At 37.9% G+C, this 19218-nt stretch overlaps 1 protein-coding gene across 10 annotated transcripts in view; it reads left to right on the plus strand.

Moving 5' to 3' along the window:
* The window catches only part of ELAVL2 (ELAV like RNA binding protein 2), a 107260-nt gene that overhangs the window by 78273 nt on the left and 9769 nt on the right, over positions 1 to 19218 (plus strand). For all 10 annotated transcript variants that reach the window (XM_079330798.1, XM_079330804.1, XM_079330803.1 and 7 more), the window contains 2 exons: positions 7047 to 7150; positions 17968 to 18121. In XM_079330798.1, the coding sequence (XP_079186924.1) occupies positions 7047 to 7150; positions 17968 to 18121 (258 nt within the window). The remainder of the gene's footprint in view (positions 1 to 7046; positions 7151 to 17967; positions 18122 to 19218) is intronic.

The following is a 19218-nucleotide window of genomic DNA, read 5'->3' on the forward strand; positions in this document are numbered from 1 at the left end:
GTATTCATCTACCTTTCAAGTCTTAATGTGTAGTGCATAGCTGTTGAACACTTTTATGCAAAATGAAATAAGATGAAATTCAGATAACTGAACTCTTAGAAACATAAAATTGTTTTGGAAGGGAACTTGAAAGATCATATAGTTCTAATCCTCCTTCCTTAAACAGGGACACCTTCCCTTAGTAGAACAGATTATTGAAAGACCCATCCAGAATCTAGCTTTGAACTTTTCTAGGGATGAGGCATCCACGGTTTCTCTGGGCAACCTGTTTTGGTATCTCACCATACTCACAGTAAAGCATTTCTTTGTTATACCTGATCTAAATCTTTCCTCTTTCAGTTTAAAGCCATTCTCCCTTGTGCTATCACTGCATGCTCTTGTAAAAATGTCACTTTCCAGCTTGCTTTTAGGCTCCTTTTAGGTACCGGAAGCTGCTGTGAGATCTCTCGGGAGGCTTCTTTTCACAGCAAACCTATTTTTTTAGCCCATCCTCACAGGAGAGATGCTGCAGAATCTCCCCCCTCCCCTGCTGCCCATGGTGCTGTGGATGCAGCTGAGGACATGTTTGGCTTTCTGGGCTGGGAGTGCTCATGGCTGGGTGATGCCTGACTCTCACCCACTGGCATCCCTCCTCCTCTTTGGTAGGGCTGTACTTACTCTGTTCTCTGCCCACCTTGTGTTTGTTGTTGCGATTGCCCCAACCCAGGTCCAGGATCTTGCACTTGGCCTTGTTGAATTTCATGAGGTCCTCACAGATGTATGCACTTTTCAAGCTCTCCAGATACCTCTGAGTGGCTTCTCTTCCCTCAAGTGTATCGATGGTACCATGCAGCTCAGTGTTGTCAGCAGACTTGCTGAGGGTGCCTTGCTCCCATTGTCCATGTTGGTGACAGAGTGAAACAGGGCCAGTCCCAGTACTGACCCCATAGAAACACTACTTGCCACTTGTCCTTGCTGTCCTCTGGGACTTTGAGTCATTGACTGCAGCTCTTTTTGAAAGACCCATCCAGAATATAGCTTTGAACTTTTCTAGGGATGAGGCATCCACGGTTTCTCTGGGCAACCTGTTTTGGTATCTCACCATACACACAGTAAAGCATTTCTTTGTTATACCTGATCTAAATCTTTCCTCTTTCAGTTTAAAGCCATTCTCCCTTGTCCTATCACTGCATGCTCTTGTAAAATGTCACCAGTGTGAACATCCAGCCGATTACTTAGCCACCACTGGATCCATGTTTCTCCAACTTACAGACAAGAATGTTATGTGGGACAGTATCAAATGATTTGCACAGCTGTGGGAAGATGACATCAGCCACTCTTCCCTCATCCACCAACACTGCAAACCTATTGCAGAAGGCCACCAAATTTGTCTGGTACAATTTACCCTTGGTGAAATCATGCTGGGCTGTTGTCACCTCTCTTTTCTTTGTGCCTTACCATTATTGGATCATCTGCTTCAGTCTCATGCCCAGAGATGAGACTGACAAGAGTGTAGTTCCCTTACTTTATTTATTTCCCTTTTTGAAAATTGAGGTTGTTTTTCCACTTTTCCAGTTAGTGGGAACTTCATCAGACTGCCACAGCTTCTTAAATGTGATGGGTAGGGGTTTAGCCATTTAATCTGCCAGCTGCCTTAGGAACCCATGGATGTATCTGACCTGATCTTATGGACTTCAGCATCTTGAGGTTCCTTAGATGGTTTTGAACCTGATGCTTTTGCATACTAAGTGGTTCTTCACTGTCCCAGTTCCTTCTTTACCTCTGTGACTTGGGCAGTGTAGCTGGACCACTTGCTGGTGAAGACTGAGGAAAGAAAAGTTGTTCAGTATCCCTCCGACTTTTCTATATCCCTGATAACCAGGTCATCTTCCTGTTCCAGAGAGGGCCCACGTTTTCCTTACCTTTTCTTTCACCAACTTTCTATCTAGATACTTTTCTTGTTTGCCTTGAAATCCCTGGCCAGATTTAATTATTTAGCTTTCAGAGAGGGTTCTATCCTTCTTCAAGGAATGTTGCTTCTACCTTTAGAAGTAAAACATTAAAAATGGATAAGTGTCACCTCTATCACATCTACTTTACATGACCCCTTTTCTCTCTGGATAGTGTCTTTGTTCAGAATATGGGACAGCAGAGGATTTTTTTGTACTTTAACAGCTGTGTGCATTATTTATAGTTTATAGGAAAAAGTTTTGAAACAACTTGGGTAGGATACAATGAGTTTATTTGTGGCTCTTCTCTGATAAGTATTGTGAATTAGCCTGTGTATTTTTGAAGCCAAAAAAGTCATCTTTCAAAGCACTGTAGTCAATGCAGGAGCACTGTTACCACAGCTATGATTTCCTTCTTACTGATTTCAACTTGAAACTTTTTTTACCTTTTGGTGATAGGTGCCTATGAAGTCTTCTTTCCCCTCCTAAATACTGAAATAGTATGTTCATTACTTGTTTTTTAATGGCACACTACTTCATTTATGCTTTTCTAGTGTACAGGTGGATGCTCAATCTGTCTCTTGAGCAGTCTGATTGGACTAATTGGAATTAAATTGTTTGACGTACCCTTTTGCCTGCCCTTCCCCTCTCAAAGTCCATTCCATATATTGACTGTAGTGCCAAAAAGCAACTTGGCATTATCTGATTAATTGCTGTTTAATTTTCATCATCATACATGTTAACCAAGTCATATTTATGAAGCTGAAAAACTTGAAATAAAAATGGAACCTTTTCCCCTATAAAGTGATTAGCATAGTATTTTCTGCACTTTTCCTTGTAGGCCACAGAGGCTGAATATTTGTCAGTCACTAATGGATATAGCATGTCTAGGTTCAAAGAGACGCCTAACTGAAAGTATTTTTTGCCACTTGTGCTTGAATTTTACTTTGTTACAAGTGTCAGTTACATAAATCATAACTTACAATTAATAATTGTAAACTTCCAATGCAAGCTTTGAAATCATAGCTTTTGTTCCAACTTCTTTGCTGTCTTACAGGATTGTGAGATACACTACTTCAACTGTGTGGCTTTTGGTTTTTCAGATTTTTTTAAGAAAAAGTCAAGTCAGACTGCTTTTCCCAGTTTGTCCTCATTCCTTCCAGATCATTTAATAATTTTTACTTTTCCTAATTCAGTGACTTACCGATCATCTGACTAACTCTTGGGATTTTCCTGCACCATGTTGTATAATATTTGTAGTGCCAAAAGCATAAAATCTCGTAGGAGTTTTGCAGAAACATCTTAACAGTTTTGCAGAGCAGCTACACAGACTGTCCAGGAGATGAAGCTCAACTGATAGTTAAATAAGAAACTCTTGACACTCCTTTATTTAGGATAATCTAAATTTAATATTACTTGTAGACCTGAGTTATGAAGTACAGAGGTAATGGCACAAGAAGTCTCTTGTCTGTTTTAAGGCTGAGTAGGCTTTAATTTTGAAGACCCTCAAAAAGCAAAACTGGTTCTTCAAAATACCTAAACATATAATATCAGACAGAGCACCAGGACAGCTAGCTTGTAGAGATATGAGTTTTTTCAGACAGCGTCATTAATCAAAAATTGGAAACAGAAAGCTAAGGTGAGAGCCTACTGGATCTGACCCTAGCTTAGTAGGAGACTAAGCAGCTCTTGGGGATACACATGTAAGTCTGAGGATTGTTTAGCTAGTACAAGATTTACCTTTTTTTCTGTCAGCTTTTTGCAGACCCAGACACAATCTTTTTTTAAGCGTGTTACTAGTCTTAGAGACAAATGTGTGTTCTGCAGGACACTGTCTTGGCAAATGGAGTTCTGTATGGAAGAGTCCAGTTCTCTCATTGCTCAGTTCAGTCCTTCAGGCAATACAGATAGTCAATACATTCATTAAATAATGAAGTTCCTCTTGAATATCCTAAGTGGTGGCTGATTCAGTGTAAGTTTAGCTTTTCCTTGTTTTGTCTGGAAAGCAATGTTTAGACATTGAGGAATGAGGAAAAACTGCACAGGAAAACTACTTTGAGTTACCTTGGCCAGTTGCCTCTAATTTTATTGGAGTAATACTTGTGCATGGTGGATGTGGTAGTGTCTCTTTATAAAATCCACAGTAAGATGAGACATCTCTTTAGCTTGTACAACTGTAGTAGTACTTGAATGACTTTGGACTGAATTATTTTCACTTAGGACTTAGAACCTCAGTTCTTCCTTGTAGCCTGTTTTGTACTTCTGCACCACATATCAGACATAGCTTGGAATGAGATCTGAGAGATGCTTCTACTGTGTTTTCTTAAATGCTTGTCTGAATTTTCTGGAACTCAGCCATCCATCTATGAGCTGACGAAGCACTTAACAAGCGGTTAATATAAGCTGGAAGATGTAAGAGTTTGAGGTTCCTAAAACACTGATTCCAGAAATCTGGGTTGATTTACAATTAATTGCATCGCTTGTTTAAAGTCAACATTTATCTTTGTGCTATGAAGGAAATTTTTGACTCTCAGTTATTGTTAATGTCTAATTATACCACTGATCTTCAGGCATAAATTTAATGCCTAAGAAGTTACACATTTTCTTAAACTTTCTAAATAAATAAGGACTTTGGAGAACACTTTTGAATTTTAGATTATAATCTAAGTAAAACAAACTGGAGTAAGTATAATCTCATTTACAGAGTCACTGAAGGTGATAACTTCTGGAGATAATCTAGTAATTTCCTGTTTCTCCAGCAGATTTTCTTTTAGCAGGTGGCTCAGGACATGTCCTTTCAGACTCTTGAGTATCTCCATGAATGGAGACTTTACAACCCCTCTGGTTGCCTGTTTCAGTGTTCTGCTTCTCTCATGGTGAAAGCTTTTCTTTAATTGTAAAATCATATAATAAAATTGAATAAATTATTTCAGACTTATTACGAATAAATTACTGGGATTTTGGTGCACCTTTCTAGGCTGTTGTACTAATATTTATCAAGTTTAACTAATAGAGTGTCTCCAGAAGAATGGTCATGAATTGAATCCTTTATAACAGCTGGGTAAGCTTTGTCTGCAGTAGTCTGGGTGTTCTTTATATGAAAAGCATAATAGAGAGGGATAGGAGAAACAATTTCTTCCCATCTTTTTCTGTTAGATCTGGAATGAACGAGTGTTGGATTGGAAATGTCCTGCATGAAATAGATTTTTCTCTTAGAGATTTTAACATCCTTTAAGGTTGTAATTTAAAAGGGCTCCTCAGGATGTTGATAACAGCTGAAATCAGCATTTATGTATTAGGAGATAAAACTGAAATGAGTCATGCACAAGAAGAGAGATTCCTCTTTTTTGGAGATACTGTTGGGAAGAGTTTCTGCAGACAGAGTGGGAGTGATGGAGGTGGCAGGTGTAGAAATTGCTCTACTGCAATCAAGATAATAAGTAAAAAGGCTTCTAGGGTTAGAAACTTAGCAATATCTAGGTAGAGCTGACAATGAATACAGCAGAAATGCTTTTGGTATTCCATGTGGTTTGTTACAGAAACATGTCAAACTGCTGAGTCTGGAGGCGTGAAGATCACTCATGGAGTCTAACCTCCGGTTCAGAGCAGGGTTCTCTAGAGCAGGTGTTCAGTCTTCTATCTTGTTGGGGTTTGGACTCTGTTAAAGCGTGTATTAACTTGTTCATGGATCCATCTAGATAATTTATGTTTGCCTGAGGCGTTTTGAGGAGGAGACTTGAGAGAAAGGCAGCAGCTTTGGGGAATGAGGTGGTGGAGTCCTCTGACCTCTGGTGCCATGATAGGCGTAATAGGTACAAAATTGTGAATACCAATGATGATGGGCTAGTTAGTAAACTTTCTCATGGTATTCACTTAAGTGAAAAATTTCCTGTTGTTTTCTTTGCATTACACACTATTAAATGCATCTGGTATCTGTATAGATACCATAACAAAAATTTGATACAGCATGAGCTCCATTATATCTTTTCTGGACTAAAAATGAATAAGCAATTTGTGCTTTATGTAATGTTGTTTATCCTTTTGTGTTATTCTGTACCCAAGCTAATCAAATCATTCTAACTAGCACTTTGTGAATTAGATATTTTGGATGCTTCCCTATGGCTTGTTGACAAATTTTATCTTGTTTTGGTGTCTTAAAAACCCCAAAAACCTCAAACCAGCAAACCACCTCAGAGTATGGGAGTGTTTCTGGAAAGATTTGTGCTAATAAGGGATAGTATTCTTGCTAAGTATATCTATTGACTATGTTAAAATCTTCCACCTCTTTGCATTCTTACCCACTAAAAGTACTTCTAAAGTAGGATGCTAGTTAGGGATAGTATACTGTAGATTTTGAATTTGTCAAAGATGATGACTGCTAAACTCAAATGTTTAATAAGTGCTTAGGAAGATTGATGCCTAGAAAGGGGCTGTTCAGAGATAAGAACTAATTTTAAAAGGCTTTATGTCCATCTGTCATCTGAATTTCCAGCACTAAAGAAACCTGGAAATAATACTGCATCTTTGGTTGATACCGAGTCCTTGATCTGGTACTTGTACCTGTTTTGAATATTGGAACAAAACAAACCTTTAATCTCCTTGTTACTGAAAGTCTCTGTGTAATGTATGAATAACATTGTAAATTTTTTTGGCTGTTAATTTGGCTCAAATTCTGACAGTGAGTGACTTTAAGTGTACTTCATTTTCAAGCAGTAGTCTAGAATTTTGCCAATATACTTCTTAGGTTCAATAAAAAAGTTTACTAGTGAGTAGTGGATTCCTGATGTCCATTTAAAGTTGGTGCTTCTGCACATCCTGTAGTATCTTAACAGTTCATAATACACTTCTGAACCTACTCTGCTTATGAATTTTTAAGTCTTGCATTAAACTGGATGTGGCAATTTCTGTGTTGAACACAAGAACAGAGGAAGCTACTTGAAATATACCAATGTTAGTAGAAAAATTAGATATTGTGACCCTTGGCAGTTTTGTTCTTTGGGTAGGATTCTTTTCTTCAATATAAGCAATGTTTGCTCAGCATGAGTCTGTAGGTTTTAAATAGTTAGCTATTCATTGCGTGACTGCAGTACTAATGGTGACTTTTGTCTTTTTAATAAGGTCAGAGCTTGGGTTATGGTTTTGTGAACTATGTTGACCCCAAGGATGCTGAAAAAGCTATCAATACCCTGAATGGATTGAGACTCCAAACTAAGACTATAAAGGTATGTAGTGTTAAAATAATTTAAAGAAACTGAACTGTTTTGGCTTCCTGGTTTGTTTATCTTTTACAAGTATAACAAGCATTCAGCTAATGTCAGTAGAATAAACTAGGATTTCATGCAGTAAATGACCCTTTGTTATATTTAGAGTTTGATTAAGTGTAGAAAGTATAGAAAATTGCATTTTCTTAATGCACTTAACACTTCAGATGTACAGTTGAATTATTTTAACTGAGAAATTGTTATATACTCTAGTTGAAGAAATACAATATTGCAAAATTATTACAATAATGTGTTGTTTAAACACCATGTGCTTCCTCATTTTCTCAAGGTAATACTTGAGAAAGGTATAACTTCCTTAGTAATACTTTGGGTTTTATGTTGCTCGTCATCTTGTTGCAAATCCTCAGAATGAAATACTGAAGGAACTATTGTTGTCTATTAATTACTCTATTTCTAGGGCTCTGGTCTTCACGTCTCTAATGTTTAGTGTTCCTGTATTTTTCTGTTATGTTACAACTCCTCATATACTTGCTTACTAAATTCAGTTTCTCAAATTTCTAGAAACAAATTTCCAGAGCTACTTTCTCATCTCTTCTTTTAATTGAATAACAGAAGACTGAAGATGCTCATTTGAACAACTGAGCTCTGAAATTCTGAGAGAGAGGAGATTAAATAAAATTATCAGGAGATGCAGGCTTTTGAACATGTTTCACAAATGTTGGTGCCTGAAGGCAGTATATAGTCCACCTAGCCCATTCTTCCTTACTAAACAGCAGGGTTTGCTAGGTAATCACTTGGATAGTGACTGCCTTCTAATTAGTAGCATGTTTGAGAGATGAAATGAAGTTCATCTCTTAAAACGTTTGTACTTAAAAAGCAGTGCAGAGCTGCTGAAAGACAACTGACAAAAAAATAAGATACCAGTAGTTTCCGCCCAATTGTCTTACCTGTTCTGTATTCATAAGATTTAATAAAGTGGATTATAATGTCTGCTTTGTAAAGTGGTAACTTGGGGCACACAAGTGCAATAGGTGAAGGACATGGGCAGCTTTGCTGCTGAAAGCTCACTGTGTTTGTCAGACTTTGGGCCCGCAGTACTCTCTCATTTTCTACTTCGGGGGAAGATTTAGCAAAGTGATTTTGTGCTCAAGGACTTTTGAAGCTATCTTCTGCATGGTGGTGAGAAAGGGAGTCTGTTAGTGTTCCAGTAGTATTATTTTACATGTAATGCCTTGGATTGAGCCAACATGGCTTGTATGTCCATAGTGGTAAACTGGAAGTTCTATCGATTATATAGGCAAGAAAAGGTGGTGGCTATAGCACATCAAGCTAGGTTTCCCAAATTAAATGTTCGCTTTGGGGCTTGTGGTAACTTACTTCATGCTGGCCATATTTGAATTTTTAATCCTCCTTCACCTTGCTAAGCTAGTAATTTAATCAATTTTCACATTAAAAAAAAAAAACCTGAAAATTAAGTAGACAGATATGAGTGATGTCAGTGATGTTTGTTCTTTCCTGCCTTCCCAGGACCAAAAGGTGTTATAGGTTAGATACTAGAAAAAGACCTTTGCACTGAGACTATAGCTTTTGTCTTTGTTTTCAGATGTTGTACATTAGATATCATCAGCTAAGCAAAGCTTTAACACTGGAGTTGTCACAAGCCAAAATGATAGCCTCTATTCCAAAATAAAGAAAATCTGTGTGTAATTAGAGAAAAGTATTTTTAAGTGCTGATTGGTAATTTTTCAAGTAAATTCTGACTCTGGCTACCCCCAGCAGCACTTTTCAGTATTCATGGATGACTTGAGTGCAAGATCTGCTTTACTTTCTTCTCCTTTGTTTACTCATCTTCCTTCTTGGATGTGGGGTTTCAGGTCAAATTTTCTGTGACTGTATTTTCCAAGATCACAGAATCATAGGATGTTAAGGAGTTGGAATAGAGCTTAAAGATCATCTAGTCTCAACCTCACCACATTTATCTGTGGAGCAGTAGAAGTGCCCAACCTGCTGTGAAGCATTTTGTAACTTTACACATTCCTCATATGAGCCAGGAGGCAGCGGTGAGCAAAGGTCAGGTTGGTGTCTGAGGTATTTTCTGCCTCTGGAGGCCACCTCTTGGGTGGAGGAAGTCTCTTAGTTGATTTCACTAACAGGCCTTTGTAGAGATGCTTCCTGTTTATAGTGTTTCTGTTTGTTCAGAGTTGATAATTCAATTACCAAACAAAAATAACAAGGAAAAAAACACCCTCCTCCCCCTGCAGAAATCAACCAACCTAAAAAAAACCCCAAAATCCTGTTTGACAAACTTAGAATCTAACCCATAAGTTTCAGCTTCAAAAAGTGTGTGACTGAGATTTTCATGTGTACCTTCATGTGAAAAATTATTGAATAGGAATGTTAGTGTATATTTAGACTTCAGATGAAAAAAATTGGATATTTGTTCTCTGTGCATTTCTGGCGATTCTGTAGGAATGCTTAGTACTTTTCTAGATTGATGGTTTGAGTTTGTTTCCCATTAGTACATAAAACTGAAGGAACTTTTCTGGTTCAGTGGCAGTGTGATGTATGCTCACATTGTGACTGAACTGAGTGTAATCCTACTCAGAGGAAATTGGCTGTCCTGCCCCTCATGTGTGATGCTTTGGACTGGGGCTGTTACAGATTCTGATCCACAGCTTCTGTACTAGCCTGCTCATCGCTGGATATATTTTTCTCATCCCTAAGGGCATGTCCCTTAGTGTTTTCTTGAAATAAAATACATTTAAAAATGTGGATTGCCAAAATATTTAAGGTTAAGGGTTGGATTTCTTTAGTATTGATAGCAATACAAGATCCTATTAACTCTTCTCTTTTTTACAATTCCTGTGGAATGCTTTATGGAATACTTCACTGAATTCTTTGCCAAGTGTCTTAGCCAACTTTCAGGCATATATCTCCAAAGCAGTAGTAGTCTTAGTCTTGTTTAACCTGGCGGTGGTTGTATTGCCTTCTGATTTAACTGAATAGTAAAATACTAGGATGAGTGTTTGTATACTCTGATGGTAAAGCCACTTACGGGTGTGTTAGATGTGTGAACTCTGCTCAGCTGGTCGCTGGTATGCCTCCATTATTATATAGTGCCCTTTGTGGCATAATTTATGGTTTATTTGCAATGTAAAGGTTTAGGAGTACTGCACATATCCTATGAAGTTTGGGCTTCATGGAATTAAGCAACTTCAGTGTGAAAATTTGCATCTTAAAAAAGATAAAATATTTTTTCTTGTAGCTTATCTTTTGGAAGATGATGCTGGTGGCAAGCTTTCTATCTCTGTTCTATTGAAGAGGTGGATTTTTTGTTCCTGGAGTGACTTCTCTGCTTACCTTGCTTGTTTGTCCATTACTTTTTTTTTTTTTTTTTTTTTAGGTTGCCTGGGAAAGATCAGTTCTTCCCAAATGTGCAAAGCTCAGAGAAACAAACAGATCTTGAGAGTCACTGATTTATACATATGGATAAGAAAATTGAGTTCATGTTTCTGTTGTTTTGACTTTTGCTTGGGAGAGGAGAAATGCTCCATTGTTTACCTTCCCCTTGGTTATGGTGTTTTTATAAGAAAACTCCTGAAAAGAAAAAAGATACTCCTATTCAGATAATCTTGCAATAAATTAGCTTGTATCTTTCAATGTGAAGTAAAAGAGCTCTGCATTAGCAAGAGAGTGTATGAAGATTCACTTTCTAAAAAGTAGTGGGCAAACAAATGGCCTCTCTTTGGACTGGCTGAGAGCTGTTCAGGTTGGTGTGTAGGAGGCAGCTTTTTACCTACACTGTTAAGGGTAGCAGGAAGACACAGGATAATATATTTGACTTGTCTTCATGGGTCCTAGATTGCCTTAATGGCCACAGTCCTTTGTGAATTGTAGCTGCCAAGGGGACATGGAAGATGACAGTAATGGTGTGCTTGTTCTTCCCTTCTGGGGCCTTGAGGTGGCAGAGACCCTGCATGCAAACCTGGCAGCTCTCTTAGCAGAGAATGCTGGTGAAACATGTATGCAAACATGTGTTGGAAATGGGGGAAATACAGTTTGTCCAGGCTAGAGGTCTTGTAGTTATCTTTTTTTAATAAGACAACATTCATAAGACAGTATTCTACTTAGCCTAGTGCTACTTAAAAGTCACATCTAATAAGGTTTTCCTTCTCTGAAGTTCTTTGCATTATGGGGATGTTTACATGGATAATTATTACATGTCAGGGGAGTAGAAATTTATGGAATATTTTATCTAAAGTATTAAATCTGTAGGTTTTCTTCCCACTCCTCTAAAACTTTGCATGTAATAAAAATTAAAACAGGTTTAATATGCAACATTCTGCCAACTTCCTTTTGGATTGGATTTGACAAATTGTCTGGCTACAAACACTATTTTGCCATTGCCACCACTTCGACTGCGCTACTGTAGAAAGTTGTGTAATGAGAAGAGCTAGTTAATACTTCTATAGGAGAGTGAATACTAAGCATTCAGCTTTACAAATGAGGGAAAAAATGATACATGATGATTTGATTTCTCAGTTCACTGCAGCAGATAAAAAAGATGAAGATTGTTCCTTTCTTCATCACCAATACTTGTAGGGAAAAATTTTGGTGGTGTCTCTTCTTTATAATAATTTTTTATTGGCATTTTTGGGTAGCAATGAGGTGTGCCAGAATTGTGTAAAAACTATATTAAAATACCAGAGGTGAGTGAGCTGTAAAGATCAGAGAAGGCCTCCTTACCTTCTGTATTTTTTTTTTTTTTTTTTTTTTGATTCCCACCCACCCTTCTACTAGTATTAAAAGAACATTGACCTAGTAAGGAGGAAATCCTGTGACAAAGTTGAATTTAAAATTAGTGAGACTTGCTGATGCTGTCAGTCGGCAAAGGCTGAGAGAGGGGCTATGATGCCAGAGCATTTAGTGGTGTTGATAGGGTAATTAAATACCTCAGGACTGTAGTCTTGAGATCAAATTGCACTGTTGTAGCAGCCCTGAAACAGAAGAAGGGTAAAGGTCGTTTTTTTCCCTTAAATTTCTGCAGGAGTTACATAAATTATAATTATGCAATCTTTTACCTGTGTTTACAGTTAAGCTTTGTCAGATTTTGATTTTAGTATTGCACACGCACATCTTTTCACCCCCAGGTAAAATTTGTTCTTCACTGAAATTCAGATCTCCTTAGACTTCGAATGTTGCTTATCCAGCTTAAGCTGGCTGCTTGTTCTTCATGTAGCTGAGTAATACTGAGAAGAGGGTTCAGTTCTTAATGCATGTTTCTGTCACTTGCTGTATCCCAGATTACGGTTTTCCATTCACACAGCGTGTCAAGGCCAAACTGTAAAATCACACTTAGCAATCACAGTTTGTTTTGTGTTTGAGCCCCAAGTGTTGTGTTGCTGCTGATCAGAGTGTCTTGCTTGAGCCCATCCCTGTTTCTGTAAAGGGATGGAGTCATTGGACCTTACCCTAAGGCTGCTGAGCAGCTTTTCAGCCAGAAGTTCTGTGGCTCAATGAGGTCCTTCCTGAGTTGCATAAGGGATTCCTGACACAGAAATGGAGATTTTAGAAGGGGCCAACAGTACTACTACTACAACAGGTTGATAGAGTCTGCAACTGTTGCTTAAACACCAAGTCTTATGCAAGTAAAAACAAAGAAGGCTACAAAACCAACAAAAAACTGCTTATTACTACTAAGATAAATGTTTCATCTTTGTACCCTGACCTCCCCATGCTACACAAAGCTCTCGGAGAAGGTTGTGGCTTTCTCTATGGATTCAAAATGCTGTAAATGTCAGGCATGGAGATCTGTTACAGTCTGTTTTAAGGGGTTTTTTTTTGTTTTTTTTTTTTGCTTAGTTGGGTTTTTTTAATAATTATTTTATTTTATTTTAAATCCATTATCTGTTTTCTTGCCAAGGAGGATTTTTATGAATGTAAAATACGGTTATACTTACTTTAGGAATTATGTCAGTCTTGAGACAAATAGACCTCTGTTAATCTGGCTGCTTTCAAGTTTTTTGTTGTATTAAATGTTGACTCTGTTGTCTTTCATCCATGCAGTAATAGTTTTTCCAGAAGGCTTGCAACATATTACAGTGAGCAGTAAATTGCAGTGGATATATTTTGTACATTTCCAGATGTGCCTGGGGAATATTGCAAGAGATTCCCGATTGTTGAGCTTGCTATAGTCTGTCAGTAATAGACACTTCTGAAGTATAACCTTAGGTTTACTCATTTCCTTCAAGAGAATAATTGAGGTCTTGTGTTTTAAGATTCTATTCCTGTTTGCATTATTCATTTGGCAAGCTTAATATTGTACTATGTACTCCCATCCTCCTTGAAAGGTAACTACTTTTTCATTACTAGTGCATCTGAAATTTGTGCCCTCACTGTTTGGGCATGAGTGGGGATCAAAATCATGAATGTGAAGTATTGAGGAGAGGTCTTTTGAGACTCTTAAGAATGTGAAAATATGAAATAGAAAATATTTGGGGACTTGATAATCTTTCCTTTCATGTATTTAATTTTTACTTAAATTCAAAGTCTTATTTTTAGCAAGACAATTATAGTTATGGACTGCAGGTTTTAAAATGCTTTTCCGTGTTGATCTTTTCAAGGGCAAAACAGAATCACTATTCTGTGATTGTAGTGCATAATTCCCATCTCATGTTTTGTGTCAGTGAACTTGATTGTAGTTTTTCTTCTATCAGACATTTATGACCCTAATTTTTAATAGGTACAGTATCCTGAGCACTTCTGGGAAAACCACTGCTTCTGTTTCCATCAGTAGCAGGATTTACAGCTGGTTTCTGCTCCTAGCACATATGTGAACTTGTTTCTGTTCATGAAGTGGTGCTTTGGGTGTCAGTTGCTTTAGACCAAATTTTCTGAAAGCCTATTTCTGTGCTACATACAGCAGCATTTTATGATATATTCCTCTCTGAGTAGTGTGCTGTCCTTAATTGGTTGTATCCTGAGGTCCTCGTCCTCTCAAATTCAAAAATACTGGTTTTAAGTCTGAATTTATCCGGTTGGTCCATTTCTGCCCTCAGCTGAGTAGCAACAGATGTGGATCCTGTGATCCACCTCAGGCTCTGGTGTGGGTTGGAGCTGTCAGAGCTGGAGCACTTTGAGGGGTGAACTAAAATACTGAAACCTCTTCCGATGGTAATGCTGGAAGAATGTTGCTTCAGGGTCTGTTTTTTCCGTGCATTCCCTATTGTACAGCAGGCTGTAAAAGCAGGAACTTTATGGGATATAATCTTATTTATCAGCTTAATCTAAACTTGTAAGTGAAACTGTGTTGAGCTTTTTTTGGTTCCACAGAGCTGGGTGTAAGTTGCCTTTGCAAAGGAATGTCTGGATTTCCAGTCTGCTCTGTCCATAGAAATGTGGTGCTGCAGGCTTCCATCATGAACTCAGCACAGCATGTACATGTTCATCAAGGTAGTCTTGTACACTGAGAAAAATGGCCCTGAAGCTTTGTTTGGAGTGAAACAATTTGAGAGGCGAGAAGAAGTAAACTTGATGAATATACAGCAATGTACTTTCCTGTTTCAGGCAACAACCTGTCACTGGCTAGTGACAGCTGAGGCCTCATCTCTGCACTGTGCTGCAGCAACTTCTTACTAGAAATCAAATCAAGAGGAGTTCTTGAATCATGGTATCTTACACAAATTAAAGTGCAAGTTAAGGACACTCACCTGGCACAATGGCCTCTGAGAACATTGCTGTAAGAAAAACAGTATGTCCTCATTTTTATTGTGCTTGCCAAGGAGGCATACTTGTTCCTAATGTATTCCCTTTCTCAGTAGAATTGTCTGCTTTTTCATCTGGACGTACCAGGTGGTAGTATTTTGTTGACTTTTTTTTTCCTACAGAAGCATGCATTTTAAAAAAACTGGACACTGCTCTTAAGGGAAAGTAGTGCTTTAAGCAGAAAGATTGCAGTTGAGGTAATGAATGTAAATACTTACTGATTTCAGCATTTAAAGATTTCATATTTAAAGACTTGGAAGCTTACGTTAGGTGTTTAGGAAGAAATTGTATTAAATTCCCACATTTTTCTGAGAATACAAATACTTTGTCCTCTACTAATAATAAGATCAAAGAGCTTGAAGCATGGTGCTGAGGTGTCTGTAGGTAGAAGATAGCAAGAAACAGAAACATTCACTTTTAGGGTCTCTGCCTCTTTTTTTTTTTTTTTTTTTTTTTTTTGTTAACTTCTTTGTTTAACCTGCTAACTTCCACAGTTTTCACTTGAAAATTGAGAATCAGTTCATCTTGATGTTATGAAATCAGATGTTAAAGCAGTGAAATACCTAGATTTGGTGGTGCAATGTTTGCATTTCTAGAAACAAGTGTCTTTCCTACTAACTGGAGTGGAAAATTTCAGTAAAACTGCTTTTAAATTGGTGTCTCCAGAGTAGTGCTGTTCAGTTTTGTACCGTGTGTGTCATCATTCAGTATTTAAAACTGCAGACTTTCAGGCTGTTTGACTTGCCTTGTATTCAGTGGTTTGACATCATGTAACTGTAATTTTTACCTGTTGAATTATCTGTGGAATTAAAATCTTGGCACAGTTGTTAATTCAGTCCATACAAAAATTGTTTAAGGAGACTAAATATAGAGCTATGAGCAACTAATTACTGAATGAGCAAAGTGACAGGATATAGGCAGGGAGTTTAGTCTGGAGAGTCTCTGCTTTACATGTGTATCACAGGTGAAATGACTGGACTTTGATGTCAGAAATGGAGAGGGATACATCACAGGAATATCACATATTCTAGGCAGGTTCTTTTCATAGCAATTAGTTTTATCAGTAATATTTTATGGTGTCCTTGTTTTTCACTAGTGGTGCTGAGTTAAATTACATCACATTTCTGAGTTATATGTTTCTTTCAGATTTCTTGCCTGACAAGTAGTTCTGGTGCTTAGTAAGATAGTTAAATATAGTGTTCAGATATAGGTGATGAACCACGAATTTTGGTTTTATGTGTGTTATTACTGTGACTGACTGTACCCAAATTCAGTGTGTTGGAGTAGTCACTTGAAGGTAATGAGTGTGAAAATGGATTTGTAAGAGTAGTGTATACTGGTTAGAATATTGCTTCCATTTATTTGCACTCCTGGAGTTATGTTCAGTGGAGGCCTTGACTGCTATGTCAAGCTATTTGAAATGTCTTTCACCAGTGAGGGCATGGGCAATACTGAACTAGCTGTCACCATGCAGGAACTCATACTCACCAGAGGAAAATGAAAGTTTTGCAGAAACTGCTTTATGCTACAGAACTGGTATCTTTCAAGATATAATGTTACCTTGTAGTAAGTTAGCAAATATATTTTACAGGTTTCTTCTGCTCTGATAGACTCTGTGAGTTTATATTTTTATATGTGGCAGCATGTGTTCAGCAGTGTGAATTCCCTCTTGAAAGACAGTGTCTGCATGGGTTTGGTAATTCATGATCTTATTCCCCAGGCAGTCTGTCTCCATTCCTTGGCCTTGAGTCTTCTTAAAGTCCTGCCAAGTGAGGCATGGAAGTTTTATTTCTTAAAGAAACTCAGGGCCAAATGGGCAAGTCGAGCAAGTTTGTGCATTCCTTAGCTATTGTTTTTTTCTGCCTGGTAGGAAAGGGTAGCTGTCGCTGTTTTTGTTGGTGCTTTGGCTGAATGTGGGCAAACTTCACTTTCTGTTTTCCTGTAACGTTGAACACAGAGCTTTTGCTCTTGTGTGACTCTCATGTGGAAAGAACAAGGCAGAAGACAGAATGACAATCAAATTCCAGTTGCCCAGTGTTGGCTAACAGTGCATGGAAGGGGGAGGGAAGGAAAGGAGATAAATCTGACTACTTCTTCAGGAGGCTTTTTAGTTCTATGTTTTCCATAGATGAAAAGCCTAGATGAAGTATTCTGTCCTGTTTAAGCAGTGCAGGTGTTCTGTCCTAGTCATTATTGTAGTAAAACCATTTCCACAAGCTTCAGTAGGAAGTAGGGAGCATGCTATTTTGTAGCATGTGTCTAAAGATCAAAGAATCTGCTTGATCATCTTAAAATATTTCAACTGCTGTGTTGAGGCAGCAGGTAAAAAACTTATGTCCAAAAAGATCTGAGAAGTTCACTGTTAAATGTCATTTGTTTTTAAGGCCCCTGTTGCAGGAATTGACAAACTGCTGAACAAGCAAAATACAGGTTGGAATCCTACTTCTGCCATTCATTTTAGACATGTGAAAGTTATGTAGCAGAGTTTATCTTGATCTCATGAATGTAGTTGTATCATTTGGTAGCAAGTTTGATAGGTACAAAAGACAGCACTTGAAAAACACTTGCAAACCTCTGAGTGCTTCAGATTCTTTCTGTGCCTTTGGCCTACTTACAGCACTGAAGTCTTTAACTCCTTTTAGGTTTTAGTGTTTTTTAATGAGAATTCATGGAACATGGGACATTCATGGAACTTGTTAAATTTATTGCTTTAATCTTACAGTCAGCTGACTGAGAGCACTTTCTCCACCAAGGTTTGCTGGAATGTGCACCTAGGTTTTTCTCATGTATTTAGAAGTAGTTTTTATATGTGAGTTTGTGTAGTCAGCTTCTCCTGTATGGTTTAAGTTGCATTCCTTCTGTGTTTTGGAAGCCAGCTCACAAAAAAAACCTCAAAACCAAAAAACAAAGAAACAAAGAAACCCACTGAACTGGCTTTGCAAAGTTCTGTCTGCTGTTGGAGATGTTGTAATGTCTCAGAAAAAATGACACTCTCCCATTTCAGCTGATTTTAAAGTATTTGTTTTCTAGGATTTTTATTTTTTTTTCCTAAGGTTTCTTACGCACGACCAAGTTCAGCTTCTATCAGAGATGCAAATTTGTATGTTAGCGGACTTCCAAAAACAATGACCCAGAAAGAACTGGAACAGCTCTTTTCCCAATATGGACGTATTATTACTTCTCGTATTCTGGTCGACCAGGTCACTGGTAAGTAGGCAGTTTTGCATGGCCTTTTATAGTCTCACAGTTTAAGGAATACTTAATCTTTCAGTAAATGGTTTTGTCTCTATAATGTATAAAAGTTGTATGTAAGCCAGAACATGTTTTTTTCTTCTGGAACTGTTCATAAATATGCGTGGACAGAAATAGACTGTGTAGTGTACTGAGCCAGCTTGTATTTCCACTCTGAAGGTGCAGGTTTGAAGCTTGCTTGATGACTTGTAATAAATTTACAGCTGCCAGAATCTTCGTTTCCAAGCTGCTGCATGAAAACAGTCTTCAAGTGCCTTACAAAATGCTAGTAAATGGGTTTTTTTTCAAAAAAGAAAATTTTATGCAGAAATGCACAACTGGTTCTCTGAGGCTAGGATTGCAGACGCCCCAAACTGGCAGTTGCTGTTAAGACTGTTTTCAAGGCTAACGCACTAAATTTGGTCACACACATGAGCTTTGTGTTCCTTAGGAGCAGATAAGTTCTGTGATTACCTCTGCCTTAAAGTACTAAGATCTGCCAGGTTATTTGCATTGTGTAGATGTGTCAATCAGGTAATGGTTGTCACTGACACTTTGTGGTTAGTCTTAAGATTCAGACAGTAATGCCTGTGGGTTTTTGCTGTCTCAAATGGCTGATCCTGAGCTTTAGAGTTTTCTGAAACACCTGCTGTGAGGTCTCTGCCAGAAGTAAGCAATTGAATGAAATGCCAAGTACATGATAGGAGTATTGAGTGTACAAAGCAACAAAGAAAGAAGCAGGGCTCTCCAAGTTCTCCCCTTCTAAAACACTAAGGGGTGGGACAGGAAGTCATTTACTCACGTAATTATTCCCTGTATAAGCTGGGTTTTATTTAGGTTTTTTTAATAGCTGTGCCTTTTCAAAACTGCATATCCTCTTGGGTGGCAAACAGCTTTCAAATGTAGAAGGTCATATGTATGTACTCCTTTGTCTTCCACTAAGTTAAATCTCAATGCTGACACCTAATAATTAGAATACACCTAAATACTTAGACACCTAAAACATTTAGAAGACCGTTTCAACGGTTTGAGTTGTTGAGAATGTAGAGAGGCCTGGAAAGGAAGGCTGAAGG

The sequence above is a fragment of the Erithacus rubecula genome, assembly GCF_903797595.1.
Source record: "Erithacus rubecula genome assembly, contig: SUPER_Z_unloc_1, whole genome shotgun sequence".
Classification (NCBI taxonomy): Eukaryota; Metazoa; Chordata; class Aves; order Passeriformes; family Muscicapidae; genus Erithacus; species Erithacus rubecula.